Here is a 17,641-nt window from a genome sequence, read left to right as displayed (position 1 = left end):
TCTCTGCCTGCCTCTCTGCCTGCTTCTGATCTCTGTCTGCCAAATAAATAAAATAAAATCTTTAAAAAAAAAGTGTAAGTATCAGAAAGATACGTATGATATTATATAAAGTTAAAATGTGAAATAATACATATTGTTTGAGATATATTTATAGTGTGTCTTTAGTTACCCTATGCAAAATTTTGTCCTATCTAAAATTCCAATCTCTTTCAATACTTCGTATCTCTTTCCCCTGGTTTGGTACTCTTTTCTTTTATGTAATTATCAGTGTATAATGTACTACATGTTTTATTCATTTAATTTTTTTTTTGTCTTCTCCACCAGACTATTAGCTCCATAAAGGCAGAGATGGGTGTTTCTTTGTTCACTGTAGTATCCCCAGGGATATATATAATAGGTATTCAGTAAGTATTTGCTGAATGAATAAATGAATAGAATAAATATATGAAGGCTTGATTAACCACAAATTTAGATAAGTTTTATGGGGGCTTCTTTTGAAGCTAAAATGTTTTATTTCTTAAAAATAAAGTATCTGGGGTGCCTGGGTGGCTCAGTGGGTTAAAGCCTCTGCCTTTGGCTCAGGTCATGATCTCAGGTCCTGGGATCGAGCCCCCACATAGGGCTCTCTGCTCAGCAGGGAGTCTGCTTCCCCACTCTCTCTGCCTGCCTCTCTGCCTGTTTGTGATCTCTTTCTCTGTCAAACAAATAAATAAAATCTTTAAAAAAATAATAAAGTATCTAATGAAACTATGACAAAATATTAAGATCTGGTTATGATACTTTTTTAAAAAATATTTTTATGTGGGAAATACCTCATTAAACAAAAGAACATTAAAAGGTTTGGGGAAGATTTCTTCAGAACATTGTAGCATAGAACTTAAAGGATGAAGGAGTTTCAAAAATGAATAGGGAAATATTTGAAATGCTGGAATTAGTTACCCAGGAGATAAGGTAATTGTAGTAGACTATTAGGAAATTATTAGTGACTATTGAGAGGAACTGTTTCAGCAAGGACTTGCTAATAGGTGGGATGCTGAAGACATAAAGGCAGTAGGTGGAGAAATGGAGATCATTTATTTAGTATTAAGACAAGTACAGCTTTCCCAGGGTTTATGTTTGTGAGCAGAATGGAAGAATCCGTTGAAAAGATAGAAACTTAAAAAGCTGGAAAGAAAGGACAATTCATGGGAGCACTTTTAATTACAGGTATAGTGTTAGAAGAAAAGGGCATTTCACCTCGCAGTGACTCCTTTTGTAATAGAATAAAAGAAAGAAAGGTTGACACAGGTAGGTGGAGACAAAAAGAAGGAGAGGTTCATCTTTGTTTCTTTGAAGTAGTAATTTAGGTCATCTGTTGGAGTGGAGAAACTGGGTAATGGATATGATCCAGGTTAGTGAATTAGCTCAATGGACATGTTAGAAGGTTGAGGTTATAAGAACCTAGGTTGTTAATTAGGGTATCAATTATATGGGTGATTTCAGTCTTTGAAGGGTTTGAAACAGGCAGAACCTCAACAGAATGGGTGCATTTGAATGGCTTGAACTGTAATGTTAAAAAAAAAGCAAACACTCCTATGTACCAGGGATTATTCTAGATTCTTATGTCATTTAAAATGTGTTAGGGATTTTTCTAGATTCTTTATACAAACTCATTTAATCCTGACAACAACCTTTGAGGTAGCTATATTATTATGAGCATTTTGCAGGTGAAGAAATTGAGACATATAGAAGTAATTTACTCAAGGTAACATCGAGGCAGAACTGGAATTCAAACGAAGGCTACCTAACTCCTGAGTCCATATCCCTTAACAATGTTATACTCTTTCACTGGGGTAGTAGGAGGTTTAATTGATGACAAATAGCAATTTTGGTAAGCAGGCCATGAGAGAGTAGTTTCCAACAAACAGCTGAAATAGCTCAGTTGGGAGAGTGTTAGACTGGAGAGAGTAGTTTCCAACCCATGCTTTGTTGCTTGTTTCTGGGTTATCCAAGACACCATTAATTTTTTTTTTTTTCCAATTACTGTTTTCTTTATCAAAGTCTCAAGCCTCCCAGATATTTCTGAATAAATTGTTGAATTTTCTTTTATTATTTTTTTTAAAGATTTATTTATTTGAGAGAGAGAGGAGAGTGGAGTTGGGGGGCAGAGAGAGAAAGAATACCAAGCAGACCCCTCCCCCCCAACCCCACGAGCAAGGAGCCCATGTGGGGCTTGATTTCGGGACCAGAGCCAAAAATCAAGAGTCAGATGCTCAACCAACTGAGCTACCCAGGCGCCCCTGAGCTTTCTTTTAATCACACAGAATGTTTGACATCTTCAGAGATTTATATTATATTCATATTTTCTTTCAGAATGATTCCAACTTTTTACCCAAAATTAACTCTTCACCATCATTCTTTACATCATCATTTATCTTTGACTGAAGAATGAATTCTCTTTGAGATGTATTTTTGGGAATGAACAATGGTATAAGATGATTAGCCTGGTTAGCCAGACCAACCTGTCAATCAGTGAGTGAGGTGACATAGTCCAGTTGTGTATACACCCCAAACAGCTGAATCACTAATATTTTATGAACATTTTGGCCAATATTATGAAGCTTGGCCACTTTGTATATTATAATGGGCAGTTTCCTTGCTGTCTAAAGACTTTTTTAGTTTACTCAGAAACATATTTTCTTGCTTATGTGGTCACAGATTTTTTTTTTTCATTGTCAAAGATTTCTTTCGAGTGTGTTGTACATATCATGTACAATTTAACATCCTTTCCCTAAAACAAGGATTGTTTTTTCTTTATTTTATTTTTTAAAAATTTTATTTTTTAAGTCATCTCTACACCCAGTATGGGGCTTGAACTCAGGACTCCCAGATCAAGAGTCACATGCTCTTCCTGACTGAGCCCGCCAGATGCCCCAAGGATTATTATTTTTCGGTAAGATGGAAAAACATTGATTTAGTCAGCGCAGTTATTTGTATTAAAAATAATTGGTCAACTCTTACAGTGTTATTTCCATAGCTTTTGCACAATCAACTTGCTTTGATCACTGTTACCTTTCACAAACTATTTAGGATATTTGAATTGAGTATCATAATGATTGGTAAGTGTACAGTACTTTAATTTTAAAAGGACTTTTGCAACCACGATGCCATTTGATCTGTCCAATAATTCTTTAAGTGACAAAGCAGGTTTTATTCTCATTTTACAGATGAAGAGCCCGAGGCTCGGGGAGATTAAAAGACTGGTCTTAAAATGAGTAAGTACTGGAACTGGGTCTTGAATCTGGCTCTTCTTGCCTCCTAAGTCCAGGCTCAGAACATCCGTTCACTCTGTTGTTGATTCTTTTCAGCATTTTCCTATTAATATGCATGATGCCCCTTTCCGTTGGTTGGCTTCGTTTGGTTTTCCAGCAGAGGGGCTTCCTAACGTTTCTGTTTCCATCCTGGGTGGTTGCAGGGAGCACACCTGGCTTCTTTCTTCCTCGTCTTTCATTTTTCTTTCCTGTGGCCCTTCCAGCTTTACCCTCCGTGGAAATCTCCTCCTTCCCTAGCCCCAACTTCCAAAGTCTTCTCCCAGCCCCCAGGCAGTGGGACCTCCCATCCTAATCATCAGCAGGAGAGCCCATCAGAGAGGGGAGGCAGAGGGCACGGACCACAGCACGCCAGGAAGCCATGCTGAGGGTTACTTCTGCATTTCCTTCCTCGCGATCCTCAGGAGCGTCCTCGCTGCCCTCCGGCCCCGGCTGTCTCCAGCCCGCCCCGGATCCGCCTCCCCCGCCTTCCTCCGGGAGGTTGAAACCAAGCCTGGGACGCACCTGTGTCCCTCTCCGGTCGCCCCGTTGAGGCACCGGGGGCTGCTCCCGGAGCAGGATTTACAGGCCCGGAAAACGCCAATGGGAGATCCAAATGGTCGGGGACTCCGGCACTTTAAGAGGCTTTTCTCTGGGAAACACCCGTCCCCTCCGAGCGCCTTATGAATGGAAATACTCCTCCCCCGGTCGAGCCCATTTTCCCATTTCACCAGGAGCCGCAGCTTGCTCTCTCCTTTCGGTCTCCCCGCCCACATCAACGCGGGCAGCTCCAGGAGGGGACGGACAGGAAGCCTTTGGCCGCCTATTAAATCCCACCCATTTCTCCGGGGGCGATTTCCTAACCTTCCGGGACCGAATTCTGCAATTTGATGTGCGTTTTGTCCGAATGGTAGCGACACGGGCCTAAGGGAGGGGGAAAGCGAGGGGGTGGGGGGTGGGGGGTATGCGCTCTTTTCCTCGCAACATCGCTGGCGGAGCGAGGGAGCTCACACGACACAGATTTTGGGGCAAAGCCTTTCCATCTGGACAGCACCATGTCCACCAAAGCGGAGCAGTGTAAGTAGCAGCCGGCCCGGCGTTCCGGCCCGGCCTCCGGCTGGGAGCTATTGCAGTTGCGGCGTTTGCGGCTGCCGGGAGACCTTGGCATCGTGCTGGTGCGGGGGTGGGGGCTGAGGTTGGGGCGGGTGGGGGGTGGGGGGCGGAAGAGAAGGTGGGGGAGGGTGGACGTTAATGTCAACGCGGCGCTGTCCCTGGTGCTGAAAAATAATGCGGTCTTCCTCGGGCTCGTGGTGGGGTTTCGCAAGACTGAAAGACCCTGGGAAATGAAATTAAAATGGGGTCATTCTCGGGAAAAAGAGGCCTCATATCTTTCAGATAAACATTTCAGTATCTCTTGTTGGAGTGGGGGAAGGGGGGCAGCGGCAAATCAGGGGCGGGGAACTGTCAGTGCAACCAAAGCCTGCCTGGCCTTCTGAGCATGCCCAGTTCTAGGTGCTGGAACCATAGGGGAGTTTGAGTCCGCAGTTTCCACTTCGGGTTGGAGAGGCGAGAAAGGAGAGAAGGGGGAGGGAGCCGGGAGTCAGGCAGAATTCTGGACCAGTGTGAGGAAAATCAACTCCCGAATACCCACACTAATGCAAAACTAAACACAACCGTAGGTTAAAGCAAGAGTTGGTGCTTTGCATGAAGGTGAAAAGGGCTCAGGGAAAATGATCTAATTATTCTTCCAAAGAGGTTTCCTTTGTAGGGCAGCTGACACAAACTATAACAAATAACAGGAGGGTTTTAGTTGTCCTAGTAATGACTGACTGTGTGTTTGGTTGGAAACAACCTGCAAACTCCTTGTAGACAGAGGAAGTTTCTAATATGCTTCCTATAGCCTCTCTTATTGTAGTGCGCATTTGTAGGCCATTGGTATGTACTTGGTAGTTTGATTAATGTGAAACATTTTCCTGAGTGCTCTTGAGGGATCCAGGAAATTAAACTTATATTTGTAAATAAAAGATGTTTTTATTAAGCAATAAGTTTGAATTTTCAACAAACATGCCAGAACTTATTCATCCAATTGACTCTTGTTTCTTTCAAAGAAGTACAGGGTTATGTTGATAATGCCATCCCGGCACTACTTAAAAGTATTTGTAATTCTTCTTTGGAATGGCTATTAAAGCCATTTTGTGAGACACCCAAAACAGTAGTCTCATTATTTTGGGGCAGTATGTTTTAATAGAATATGTATAAACAGTTGTGTCACTTATTCACCAGATAGGTGAAATGAACTGAAGACTCATAGAATTCCCAGATTGATGGTTCATTAGAGATTGTGCCCACCTACCATCCAGTGCTTGTACCTCTTTACAGTGTTATTTTTGGAATCTGGAACACCTGAGTTTGAATCCTAGTTCTGCCATTTACTGTTTGACCTTGAGCAAGATAACTGACTTCTTGAAACTTTATTTCCTCATCTGTAAACCTGGGTTAATAGTGCTGATGGGGTTGTTGTGATTATAAAGGAAGGGATACACACAAAAGAATGAGTAGTGAGCCTAGCCCATTGCAAGTATTCAATAAATGATAGTTATTTCCCTCCTAATAGCCTGTCTCTTCTAAATAGTTAGGACTTTTGTGATTTTGGGGGACCTTTTTCAAAAGTGAAATCTAAACCTCAAAGATAATTTTGCTTCTACAGAGGCTTTCAAAAAAAATTGAATGCATTATATTCTGAGAAATGGTAACATAGTTGGGATCATTGTGAACTTCCCACTTGAGAATATCACACCCTTGAAGGTTTTATTATAGTGTGTTGTTAAAAAAACCACCACCTGTCATTTGATCTTTTAGTTATATATTACATAACTTCAGGTTAAAACCAGTGAGTGTTACTGTCTTCATTCTGTGTTTTCTCTTCTGTGTTATATTTTGAGATTCACTGGATGCTTTGTCTTGTCTCTTTCTTGGGCAGTTATTGCCAGGGTGAATAAAATCTACAAGTGGATTTGGTTGTGCAGTGCAGGTAGTGTGTAGTGAAGAAACTATTTTAGAATTGTTTGTAAAACTGATCTTTTTTTCCTCTGTAGGTGATGGGAAAGATACCACATTTGAAGCTAAAACTGTGGATTTGTGTTTTGTATGCCCTTCTGATTAATTGTATGACAGTGGGCAATTAACTTAATACTTTTGTGCCTCAGAGTTTCCATCTATGAAGTAAGGAATAATAGTGTTAGTTGTTTTTGCTTAATCCTGTGTTGTGGAGGGCAAAGGAGGTAAATGGGAGTAGACTGTGAAAAGGATAGGGATGCTTTGACTGTTTTTAGGTGTCTTTATTTAGAGTGAAGTTAAGAATTTCTTTTTTTCTCTCTCTTGTCATTCTAGTACACATTATATACCTGAAAATAGAGCAAAGACATGAAAAGCTGCATGGTTGATGTTCATGAAGGGTGAATACTTTTTAATAAAGAGAAGTTGCAGATCTGTGATATTTTATCTTTGGACTTGGTAGGAATATGGTTAGGAGGAAGGAGAAAGAGAAGGGAAGGCCACGAGATTTTTCTCCTACTAGATGTGGTGGAGGCCACCAGAATGGGAGAGAACAGAGTTAGTTTACCCTCTGCATTCAGGAGTATGCACAATGCCACTTCCCTAAGGACCAAGCAGGGAGAATTAGGTTTAATTTAATGTCAAAGTATTATTTCTATTATATTTCTTCCTGAGGGCTCTTGATGTAGGTAAAGATTTCACTGGTGCAGGAAGTGGACATAGTTTGGTTGAACCAGCAAGAGGAAGCACTTGCATTTGAACCCAAACAGATTACGTGATTTACCTTTGAAATCTAAAGTGTCACAGATATGTGAAAGATGATTTTATTATTATGTAGTGGTATTTTCTTGTATGAAATAAGTAGCAATAATGAAAGAGAGGTTAGTTTTAGCTAAGATATAGTTTGGAGCTGTTTTTATACATTCAGTCTGCTTCCTGTGTTATGTGCAGAACATCATAACAGAAGGTGAAAGCTTCCTAGCAATTTCTTAGGTGATTGCACAGAGCTAAAACTTTTTTCCTCCAAATGCTTGTTTTTCTTACAAAGTTCACTGTAGTGAGAATGTTTTTGTAGTTGATATAGAATCTGAAATGAATAAGAATTTGTCATTCTTTTATTTGGAGTTGTGAGAAGTCTACCTCCTTTCCCTTCCTCTGTCTTCTGAGAGTTAAAATTAAATAATCCAGAGTAATTTCTATGTGCTCTTTCAAAAAAAGCTTATTTTTAATAACAGCAGAAATTAAGATTGGGGGTTCTAGAATCAGACTGCTGCCTAGATATGAATCCTTGCTCTGCTTCCTGCAATTTCTGTGACCTTGGACAAGTTAACCGAGCCTCTCTAAGCCTTGACTGCATTATCTATAAAATGGGGATAGTCCTAGCAGTGAAGATTAAATGAGATGATCCATGTAAAGTGCATAGCACAGAATTCTGGCACATAATGGGGAGTTAATAGCTATTATTATCATCATTATCAAGTATAAAATCTTGTGCTTGCTGCTAAAATGAGGATAATTATAAACTTGGATCTAGCCCCCCAGAGTGTAGCAGAAAAAAAAATTACCATATTACTTAAATGGGATATGGGCCATTGGATTATATTTTATTCTCCTTTCCTTGTCTCTGAGTCCTTTTCAGCAATCAGCCTAACCCATTTTAGGTGGGAAGGAATCTGCATGGCAATTCCTTGGCTTTGTGTATCTAGCAAGGCACTGGCTAATCACCCAAACAGAATATTTCTAAAGCATTATGTGCCTATCCATCACCTTTTGTAGTTTGATGACAGTGTAGCAGTTGATAAACACAAATCACTTATATATATATCCATCAAAATGGTTGTCAAACTTAGAAATTTACCTCGAGGTTTGAGTATAAGCTCAAAATGCCTAATTATAGAAATGTGAATATATGCTATTTTTAATGCATTTATCCTACTCAATATTTTATCTTAGTAACTAAAAATCCTTTTGATTATATGAAGAACAAACACTTTTTTTTTTTTTTAAAGATTTTATTTATTTGACAGAGAGATCACAAGTAGGCAGAGAGGCAGGCAAAGAGAGAGGAAGGGAAGCAGGCTCCCTACTGAGCAGAGAGCCCGATGCGGGGCTCGATCCCAGGACCCTGAGATCATGACCTGAGCTGAAGGCAGCGGCTTAACCCACTGAGCCACCCAGGCGCCCCAAGAACAAACACTTTTAAGAGTAGAAATAATTAGCACTATGATTTGAAGTTGAACTTGGTTCTTTCTCATGCATCTTTAAGGGCCATGTTTAGAGAAATAGTTTTAAAAATGTTTATGCACGGGGCGCCTGGGTGGCTCAGTGGGTTAAGCCTCTGCCTTCGGCTCAGGTCATGATCCCAGAGTCCTGGGATCGAGCCCCACATCCGGCTCTCTGCTCAGCGGGGAGCCTGCTTCCTCCTCTCTCTCTCTCTCTCTGCCTGCCTCTCTGCCTACTTGTGATCTCTGTCTGTCAAATAAATAAATAAAATCTTTAAAAAAAATGTTTATGCACATTATATTATTATATATAGAATACCACTATATTACTAATATTATAATAGAAAAGCACTTTGAGTAGCACTGCATCCTGCAGTCATTTAGAAATCTTGGCACAAAGACATTGCTAAATTCTTATATAGGAAAACTAGTTTTATTCATATATGCAAAAATTAGAGTAGGTTATTAATCGTATTTGTGGTAGCAAAAAGAGCACATGGCTTTAGCTCTTGTCTTACGTGATTTCTCTGCATCGTTTGACAGTAGTTGCCACATTTTTTACTTAAGCTCTCCTTTTCTTCTCTCTTTTGTGGCTGTTCCTACTCAGATTTTTTCCTTTAGGGCTACTTTCTTCTCTTCACCCTTAATGAACAGGATTCTATCATTAGTTGCCCTCTCCCTTTTTTAAATCGTGAAGATTCCTGATTTACTTTACTTTCATGGTATCACTTATCATCTCTCTGTAGATGGCACCCAAATACAATTTTCTAGTCTAAACAAGTCTCTTGAACCAAAGCCTCTATCTCTATCCTGGCATCCTTAAGGCATTTCAAACCCAAACTCACTGTCTGCTGCCTCAAGCTTGTTCTCCTTTATGTATGACTCATTTTAATGAAGAGCACCACCATCTTCCCATTCACCCAAGTAAAAAAATTGGGAGTCTTCATAAACGTCTCCTACTGTTACTACTATGCAACAAACTCACTAACCTTTGGTGATTTTAGTTCATGCAACTAAATTGCTGCTCAACTCTTTGATCTACTTATATTGGATTTTTTTTTTAGTTCCTCCAATGCACCCTTTTTCTTTTTTTTTTTTTTTTTTTTTTAAATTAACATACAACGTATCATTTGTTTCTGGGATACAGGTTTCTTTTCCTCCATGTCCTCTTCTTTGCCTTTCTTTTGTTCAGTATTTCACTTGGAAGCCCTGCCTGACTGCCAGTCTTCTCTTGTAGGCTCCACTCATGTACTCACACTGTATTGAATAATTGGTTTTCTTGTCAGGTGTCCTCATTTACTTTGTGTTGTAGACCGTATTATGTTCATTTCTGTGTCTCCAGGGTGCGAACACCATCGTCTGGTGCACAGTGTATATGCAAAAAACCTGTTTCTTGAAAGTAAAAATGACTGAGGGTGAATTAATGTCTTTTATGAAGAAGGATTACATATCCAATTTTTGGATATCATTAATTTGAAGATTTCACATTTATGTTAGTGGGAGGTTCTGCGTTAATACAATATGAACATAAACTGTATAGAATGCATGCTTTTCAAATGGATTTACAAGTAAATAAAAATACACTTTAAAAGTATGTAAAACATTTATTAAATCAAATTTTATAGTATTTATATAACAAGTTGCCCTTTTTCTGAACATTAATTGTGCTTTGTTACTCAGCTAAAATTTTCTGTTATTATATTCAGCATAATAATTATGATTCTTAATTTGTAGACAATCTTAGCGCACAGCCAACTGTTTTTCTTATGAAATAGAATATGAATACATTTGAAGTCAGGGACTTTTTATGCTGTAATTTGATGTGGATCCCTTGAAATACATTTGTTGAAGTTTTATGTATTGGTAACTCAACCAGTAAGTAGGCTTTAACTTGGGATTTTCATTTTGTAATATTGTGTTGCAAACCCATATGCATTTATTGCTTATATTCTGAAAAAATATGGATAGCTGTGTGTAAATGGGCATATATATTGGCTTAGAAATGAGATGTTTATTGCATGAAGAAGTACATTAAACAAAATGTATCCTTAACAATAAGCTTGCTTTTTGTAGTGTAAAAAACTCAACCATTTTATTTAGAATTTTTAGCTTTTTTCAATTCATATGTTATATTTCTGTCTTGTTTTTTTTCTTCTTTTGCAGTACCAAGCAATCTGTATTTCATCAACTTGTCCATTCACTTATTCAGCAAGTACTTATTGGGAGTTTACAATGTGTCAGGCTCTGTAGTAGATTCTGGAGGAGCTAACATTTAAGTACCCAGGGGGATCACACTTTGCTGAGATGTAGATATTCTCTTATCAGCTCTCCTTTGATATGCTGTTTAGGTCTCTAAAAACAATAGGAAACTGAAGTGAATTTGTTATGACTTATTCATAGAAAGCCAGTACTTGCTCCTTGTGATTGTTGGTTATTATTTTTTTTCCTTATTGAAGGCTTAAATTTTTATAGAAAATCTTGTTAGAATCCCCCTCCCCCACTCAATATTGTTCTTATTTTTCAGGTTTTTCTGGTTATTCTTTTCCATTCTTCCAAATTAATTTTATGTTCAAGTTATATATCTCAGTGAAAAGCCTGATGGCATTTTTATGAGTATCACATTAGAATTAGAAAATAACTTATTTAGGGAGAACTAAAATCTTTAGGATATTGAATTTTACTGGTTAAGAACATGGTATGTCTCCTTTGTTCAAGTTTTCTCATGCCTTTGCTCAGGGAGTACTTTTTAGAATTTTTTGTTAAGCTTATGTTTAGTATTTTATCTTTTTTTTTTTCTGTCACAATTGGAGTCTATCTTCCATCTTTTTTATATTTTTACATGAAGGCTACTGACTTTTGTATGCCAATCTTGTAAACTTACTTTATTAAATTCCTTTCTTTATTTTTTTTTTAAAGATTTTATTTATTTATTTGACAGACAGAGATCACAAGTAGGCAGAGAGAGAGGAGGAAGCAGGCTCCCCGCTGAGCAGAAAGCCCGATGTGGGGCTCGATCCCAGGACCCTGGAATCATGACCTGAGCCGAAGGCAGAGGCTTTAACCCACTGAGCCACCCAGGCGCCCCTAAATTCCTTTCTTTCTGTAGTGGTTTACCATTTATTTTGGGGGTTTTCAAGATATATAATCTGCAAATAGGAAATTTTTCCTTTCTTTTGTATCCAATTCTTCTGTCTCAAATTGCTTTCTCTTTCCCAATTGCATTGGTGAATATCTCCAGTACCATGTTAAATATGGCATTGTGAGTATTCTTGCCTTGTTTTTAATTTCGGTAAGAGAACCTGTAGTACTTCTCTATTAAGTAAGGTATTATTTGGGCCTGAGGTAATATATTAAGGAAGTATCCATCAATTTCTATGTTATTGAGTCTTTAAAAAAATCTGACTGGTGCTGAATTTTCTGTATCTATGGAAACTTTTATTTTATTTTTATATTTATTTTATATTTATTATATTTTATTACATTTTATTATATTTTATATTTATTTTATATTTTATAAAACATTTATTTTAATTTTATTAATATGCTGAATTGGATTTTATCATATTTGATTAACAATTTTTGCATTGATATTCATGAGTTAGATTGGTCCACAGTTTTAAAAAAAATTATCTGTCTGTCTGCCTATCTATTTATCTATGTATGTAGGGGGCAGGGGTTGGGTGTAGTTCAAGTCAGGACCCAAGAACAATGTTATATTCACTATGGAAAATGAGTTTGGAAGTTTTCCTTCTTTATGCTCTGGAGTGATTAAAGTAACACTGAGGTTAAGTTTAAGTTTGCCTGTGAAACTGTCTAGCATGGTTCTCTTTTGTAGTGGAACTCTTAACTTCTTTCTGTATTCCTTCTATGACCCTTGTTCTGTTTAGAATTTCTCTTTCTACTGGGGTCAATTTTGGTAAGTTATAATTCTCTAAAACATTATTCATTTCATTTAAGTTTTCAAATTTGTACAGAATTATGCAAGAGTCTTTTAGAACTTTAAACATTTTCTCTATTTTGATTCCTTGTCATTGCTAATATTGTGCCTAAATTTTAATGCTGTATATTTATGTTTTCTCACCGCCTACCCACCCCCACCTTCTTTTTTCTTGATTGAGTGAGTTAGCATTTTGCCCATTGTTGATTTCTTTTCTAAGGAACTAGCTTTGGATTTATGTATTCTACTGTTTTTTTTTGGTTTCTGAATTAATTTCTGCCACTTATGATTAATTCCCCCTTTTCTTGATTTCTCTGTTTTATTTTAGTGTTCCCTAGAAAGCTTTTTGAGTTGGGTGTTTATTTATTTGAATATTTTTGATATAGGCATTTTATGCAATTTGTTTTTCTTTGACTCTTTCTGTAGCTATAGCCTATGGATTCTGGTAATGTCAGGCGTTTATTATTATTGTCAAGAAATTCTGCAGTTTAATTTTGCATTTTGCCTTTGATCCAAGAGTTGTTTCAAGTGGAAGGAAATTTTTGTTTTTTCTTTTTAATTTTGTTACCAACTTTGTTTTTATTACATTATAATCTGAGGATGACATTTGCATTATTTCTGTTCTTTGGAATTTACTAAGGTTTTCTCTGCGGCCTAAGATTTAGTCAGTTTTTGTGAGTGTTCTATATGTACTTGAAAAGAAATTGTAATCTCTATTTCTGGGATTCAGATATTGATATAGATCTATAAGATCTACTTTGTTTATGTTGTTTAGATCTTCTGTGCCTTTATTAATTGTTAGTCTGCCTGATCTTGGATTGGGAGAGGTATGTTAAAGTCTATTATTAATGTGTTTTTGTCTGTTTCTCCTTGCATCTTCTGTAGGTTGCTGTTTAATAATGGCTATTGCTGTGTTGTTGGGTACATAAATATTAATAACTATAATATCTTCGTTGTGAATTATAGGCTTAAGCATTATAAAGGGTCCTTCTTTATATATTTTTTATGCTTTTGGGTCTCAATTCCACTCTGTCAGGTATCAAGATTATGAAACTTGTTTCCTTTTTATTTGTGTTTGCCTGATATATCTTTCTCCATCCTTTTATTTTTAACTCTTTTGAGTCTCTTTGTTTTAGGTGTGTCTCTTGTATTCTGCATAGTGTTGGATTTTGCTTTATTAGCCAATCTGAAAATCCTTTTCTTTCAATAGGTGAGTTAAGCCCATTTACATCTATTGTTATTATTATTATATTTGCCTTCAGTTCTATCATATTGTTTTATTTTTATGTCTTTTGTATCTACGCTTTTTCATCATGCAGTGGGTTTTATCTGCTTGTTTGTTTCATTGGTTAACTTTTTACTAATTCCTTTATATACCATTAATCCATTTTTTTGGGGGTACTTATTGGGTACCTACATTAAACAACACTGAAATTATCTGATAACCTCTTCTTCCTTATTCCTACTCCACAATCTAATCTAAGGTAATATCCTTTTATTTCCAATTAATGTCTATTAGACAATCATATCCATTTGCACTCTTTATTTCCCCACCCCAACTGTTGGTAATTATCCTACGTCTACCATACTTTCTCCTTTATAACCACAGTTTAGTTTTATTCTACAGGTGTATTTATATCTGATGACCACCACTCAATTATATGTTACTGTCTCTCAGTTTTTTTAATTGTCTGAATGTCCTTTTCTAATAGATTCTTTAGGAAGGGCTCGCAGGATCAATGTACCCCAAAGTTTGGCAAGTTTATAGTAGTTTGTTTATAGCTTTGTACTTGGAGATCAGTTTGGTTAGATACAAAATTCTTGACTCATATTTCCTCTCCTTCAGTATTTTAAATTGGTTACACTGTTTTTTTGCGGGGGGAGGTAGGCATTAAGAATTGTTGAAAAGTCTGGTGACAGTCTTGATTTCTTTCCCTTATGAGTCCCTTAGCCTTTTTGCCTGGTTGCCCAAAGTTTTTTTTATTTTCCTTTAAAGTAGGTTTAACTTTAATATGATTCAGTTTAGCCATGCTGAAATGATTGTGGTGTATATTTTCAATATGTAATTTCAAGATTTTTTTTTGAATTTTAGGAAAGTGTTCTGGAATTACAGTTTTAGTATTTATTTTGTTCTATTGTTTGACATTCTTTGTGGTCCCTATCACTTTTTTTTTTTTTTTTTTGCTTATCTTCTATATGGATAACTTTCTGTTGAATATTTTAAAGTCTCTTTCTTCATTTCTTTTGAGTTTTTTAAGAATCACCCATACAATATACTTTTATTATTCTGTATGTGAACCAGCCTCATGGTGATTCCTCATGTGTATAGAAATACATTTATTTAACCCTTAATTTGAAATGTCAAATATAAATAAAAAATTGAAACTATTCAGTTGAATATTATCTTATTTCTCATAAATTCATACTTACACATTATAAGTAAGTACGGGCACCTGATTATGTCATTATAGCCTTCTAGTGTAAACATGCCAAAGTACCTATGTATTGGAATACATGTTATTTTCTCCTTTTTGTTCTTCATGGAAATAATTATATATAAAAATATTCACCCATTTTCAAGGCAAAGTTTAATGAATTTTGCTACGTATGTACAATAGTATAACCACCAGCCTAACCAGAATATAGAACAGTCCCCTTATTTTAAAAAGGTTCCTTGTGTGCCTTTGCTCTTTTTTTTTAAATTAAATTTTAGTTGACACACCGCATTACATTAGTTTCAGGTGTACAACATAGTGATTTGACAAGTTTATATGTTATGCTGTGCTCACCACCAGTGTCACTACCATCTGTCATCATATAATGCTATTACAGTACCACTGACTATATTCCCCATGCTGTCCCTTTTATTCTTCTGACTTATTCATACCATAAATGAAAGCCTTTATCTCCTACTTTCCTTCTCTCATTTTGCCCATCTCCCCTATTCCCCTTCCTTCAGGCAACCATCAGCTTGTTCTCTGTATCTGTGGGCCTATTTGTGTTTTTTGTTTGTTTGTTTTGATTTAAAAATTCCATGTGTTAGTGAAATCATATGGTATTTTTCTTTCTCAGTCTGATGCAATTTATTTAGCATAATACCCTTTAGGTCCATTAATGTTGTCACAAATGACAAGATCTCATCCTTTTATATCACTGAGGAATATTCCATTGTGTGTGTGTGTGTGTGTGTGTGTGTGTGGCATCTTCTTTTTTAAAATTAAATTAAAAATTTTTATTGACATATAATGTATTATTTGTTTCAGGGATACAGGTCTGTGATTCATCAGTCTTAAACAATTCACAGTGCTCACCATAGCACATACCCTCCCCATGTCTGTCACACAGCCACCCCAACCCTCCCACCCCCCTCCACTCCAGCAACCCTCAGTTTTTTTCCTGAGATTAAGAGAATCTTATGGTTTGTCTCCCTCTCTGGTTTCATCTTGTTTTATTTTTTCCTCTCTTCCCCTATGATCCTCTGCCTTGTTTCTTTAAATTCCACATATCAGTGAGATCATATGATAATTGTCTTTTATGACTGACTTATTTTGATTAGCATAATACCCTCTAATTCCAACCATGTCATTGCAAATGGCAAGATTTCATTTTTTGATGGCTGCATAATATTCCATATTGTGTGTGCACACGTGTGTGTGTATGTATATTCACATCTTCTTTAATCCATTCTTCTATTGATGGACACTTGAACTGCTTCCATATCTTGGCTATTGTAAATAGTGCTGCAAAAATATGGAGTGAATATATCTTTTTGAATTACTGTTTTTGTTTCCTTTGGGTAAATAACTGGTAGTGGAATTACTGGACCATATGATATTTCTATTTTTGAGGAATTTCCAGTACTGTTTTCCATAGTGGCTGTACCAGTTTATCTGCACCTTTGCTTTCGACCCCCTTCTTCTATGCCCTTTCCCAGGCAGACACTCGTCTGCTTTCTGTTGCTGCAGCATTGGGTCTTCTAGAATGTATATAAATGGAATAATTCAGAACATAGTCTTCTGCTTGACTTCTTTTATTCAGCATAATGTTTTTGAGGTTAATTCATGTTGTATATATTAATATTTTGCTTCTTTTTATTGCTCTGTAGCATTCCATGATATGCATATAGTATTTGGTTGTTTTCAGGTTTTGGCCGTTACAAATAATGTTGCTAATAGTACTTGCATACTTATTTTCATGGGGGCATTTTTTTTTTTTATTTCTCTAGAGTGAATATGTAGGAGTAGAAATGCTTGACAGTATGGTAAATGAATATTTAATGTTGTAAGATATTGCCATATTGTTTTTCAAAGTGGCTGTAATATTTTGCATTCCCACCAGTAATGTAGGAAGGAGTTCCTTTTGTCCCACATCCTTACCAACACTTGGTATTGCTTTGGTATTAACTTGAGTTTTTTCAGTGGGTGTTTGTAGTGGTACCTCACTGGGGTCTCCATTAGCATTTATCTGAGGACTAGTGATGTTGAACAGCTCTTATGGGGCTTTTGACCATTTGTATATCTTCTTATGGGGCATGTCTCTTTCAATCTTTTGTCACTTTTTATTAGATTTTTGGTCTTTTTATTGAGTTATAGAAGTTGTTTATATATTCTTTGTACAAGCTCTTTGTCTTGAAATATTTTGCTTCCAGTTTGTGCCTTACCTTTGTGTGCTCTTAATTGTGACTTTTGAGAAGTGAAACTTTTCAAATCATGAAGAGCATTTAATCAGTTTCTTTTCTTTTATCATTTGTGCTTTTGGTATCCTGTTTAAGAAATGTTGGCCTCCCTGAATGACCCCAAGGCTTTCTCTTAGAAATATAATAGTTTAATTTCCAGCATTTAGGTCTGTGAACATTTTGAGATAATCCTCAGGTTTGGCAAGAGGTAAGGTATGAGGTGCATTATTTCCATATACAATATCCAATTCTTTTAGCACCATTTGTTGTAAAAATAATCTTGTTTCCATGAATTATGTTGGTACTTTTGTTGAAAATCAACCGGTCCTATGCGATTGGGTCCTGTTCTAGAGTTTATTGTGTTTATTCACTTATATGTCTATCCTTATGCCAGGGACATACTCTGTTACTGAAAGTTTATAGCAAGGCTTGAAGTCAAGTAGTATAAGTCTTCCAACTTTATTCA

At 36.6% G+C, this 17,641-nt stretch overlaps 1 protein-coding gene across 3 annotated transcripts in view; it reads left to right on the top strand.

Annotated features, from left to right (window-relative positions):
- Positions 1 to 3,743: 3,743 nt before the first annotated feature.
- UNC79 (unc-79 homolog, NALCN channel complex subunit) overlaps positions 3,744 to 17,641 on the top strand; it is a 238,462-nt gene continuing 224,564 nt past the window's right edge. For 2 of the 3 annotated variants that reach the window (XM_032837355.1, XM_032837353.1), the window contains exon 1: positions 4,215 to 4,364. In XM_032837355.1, the coding sequence (XP_032693246.1) occupies positions 4,343 to 4,364 (22 nt within the window). In that variant the 5' untranslated portion in view covers positions 4,215 to 4,342. Of the gene's footprint in view, positions 4,180 to 4,214; positions 4,365 to 17,641 lie in introns of those variants that run through there. The other variant, XM_032837360.1, reaches the window with a different exon arrangement.

This window comes from Lontra canadensis, unplaced genomic scaffold (genome assembly GCF_010015895.1).
Source record: "Lontra canadensis isolate GAN:19392208 unplaced genomic scaffold, GSC_riverotter_1.0 scaffold98, whole genome shotgun sequence".
In the NCBI taxonomy this organism is placed as follows: Eukaryota; Metazoa; Chordata; class Mammalia; order Carnivora; family Mustelidae; genus Lontra; species Lontra canadensis.
This window is presented reverse-complemented; position numbering and strand designations above follow the sequence as displayed.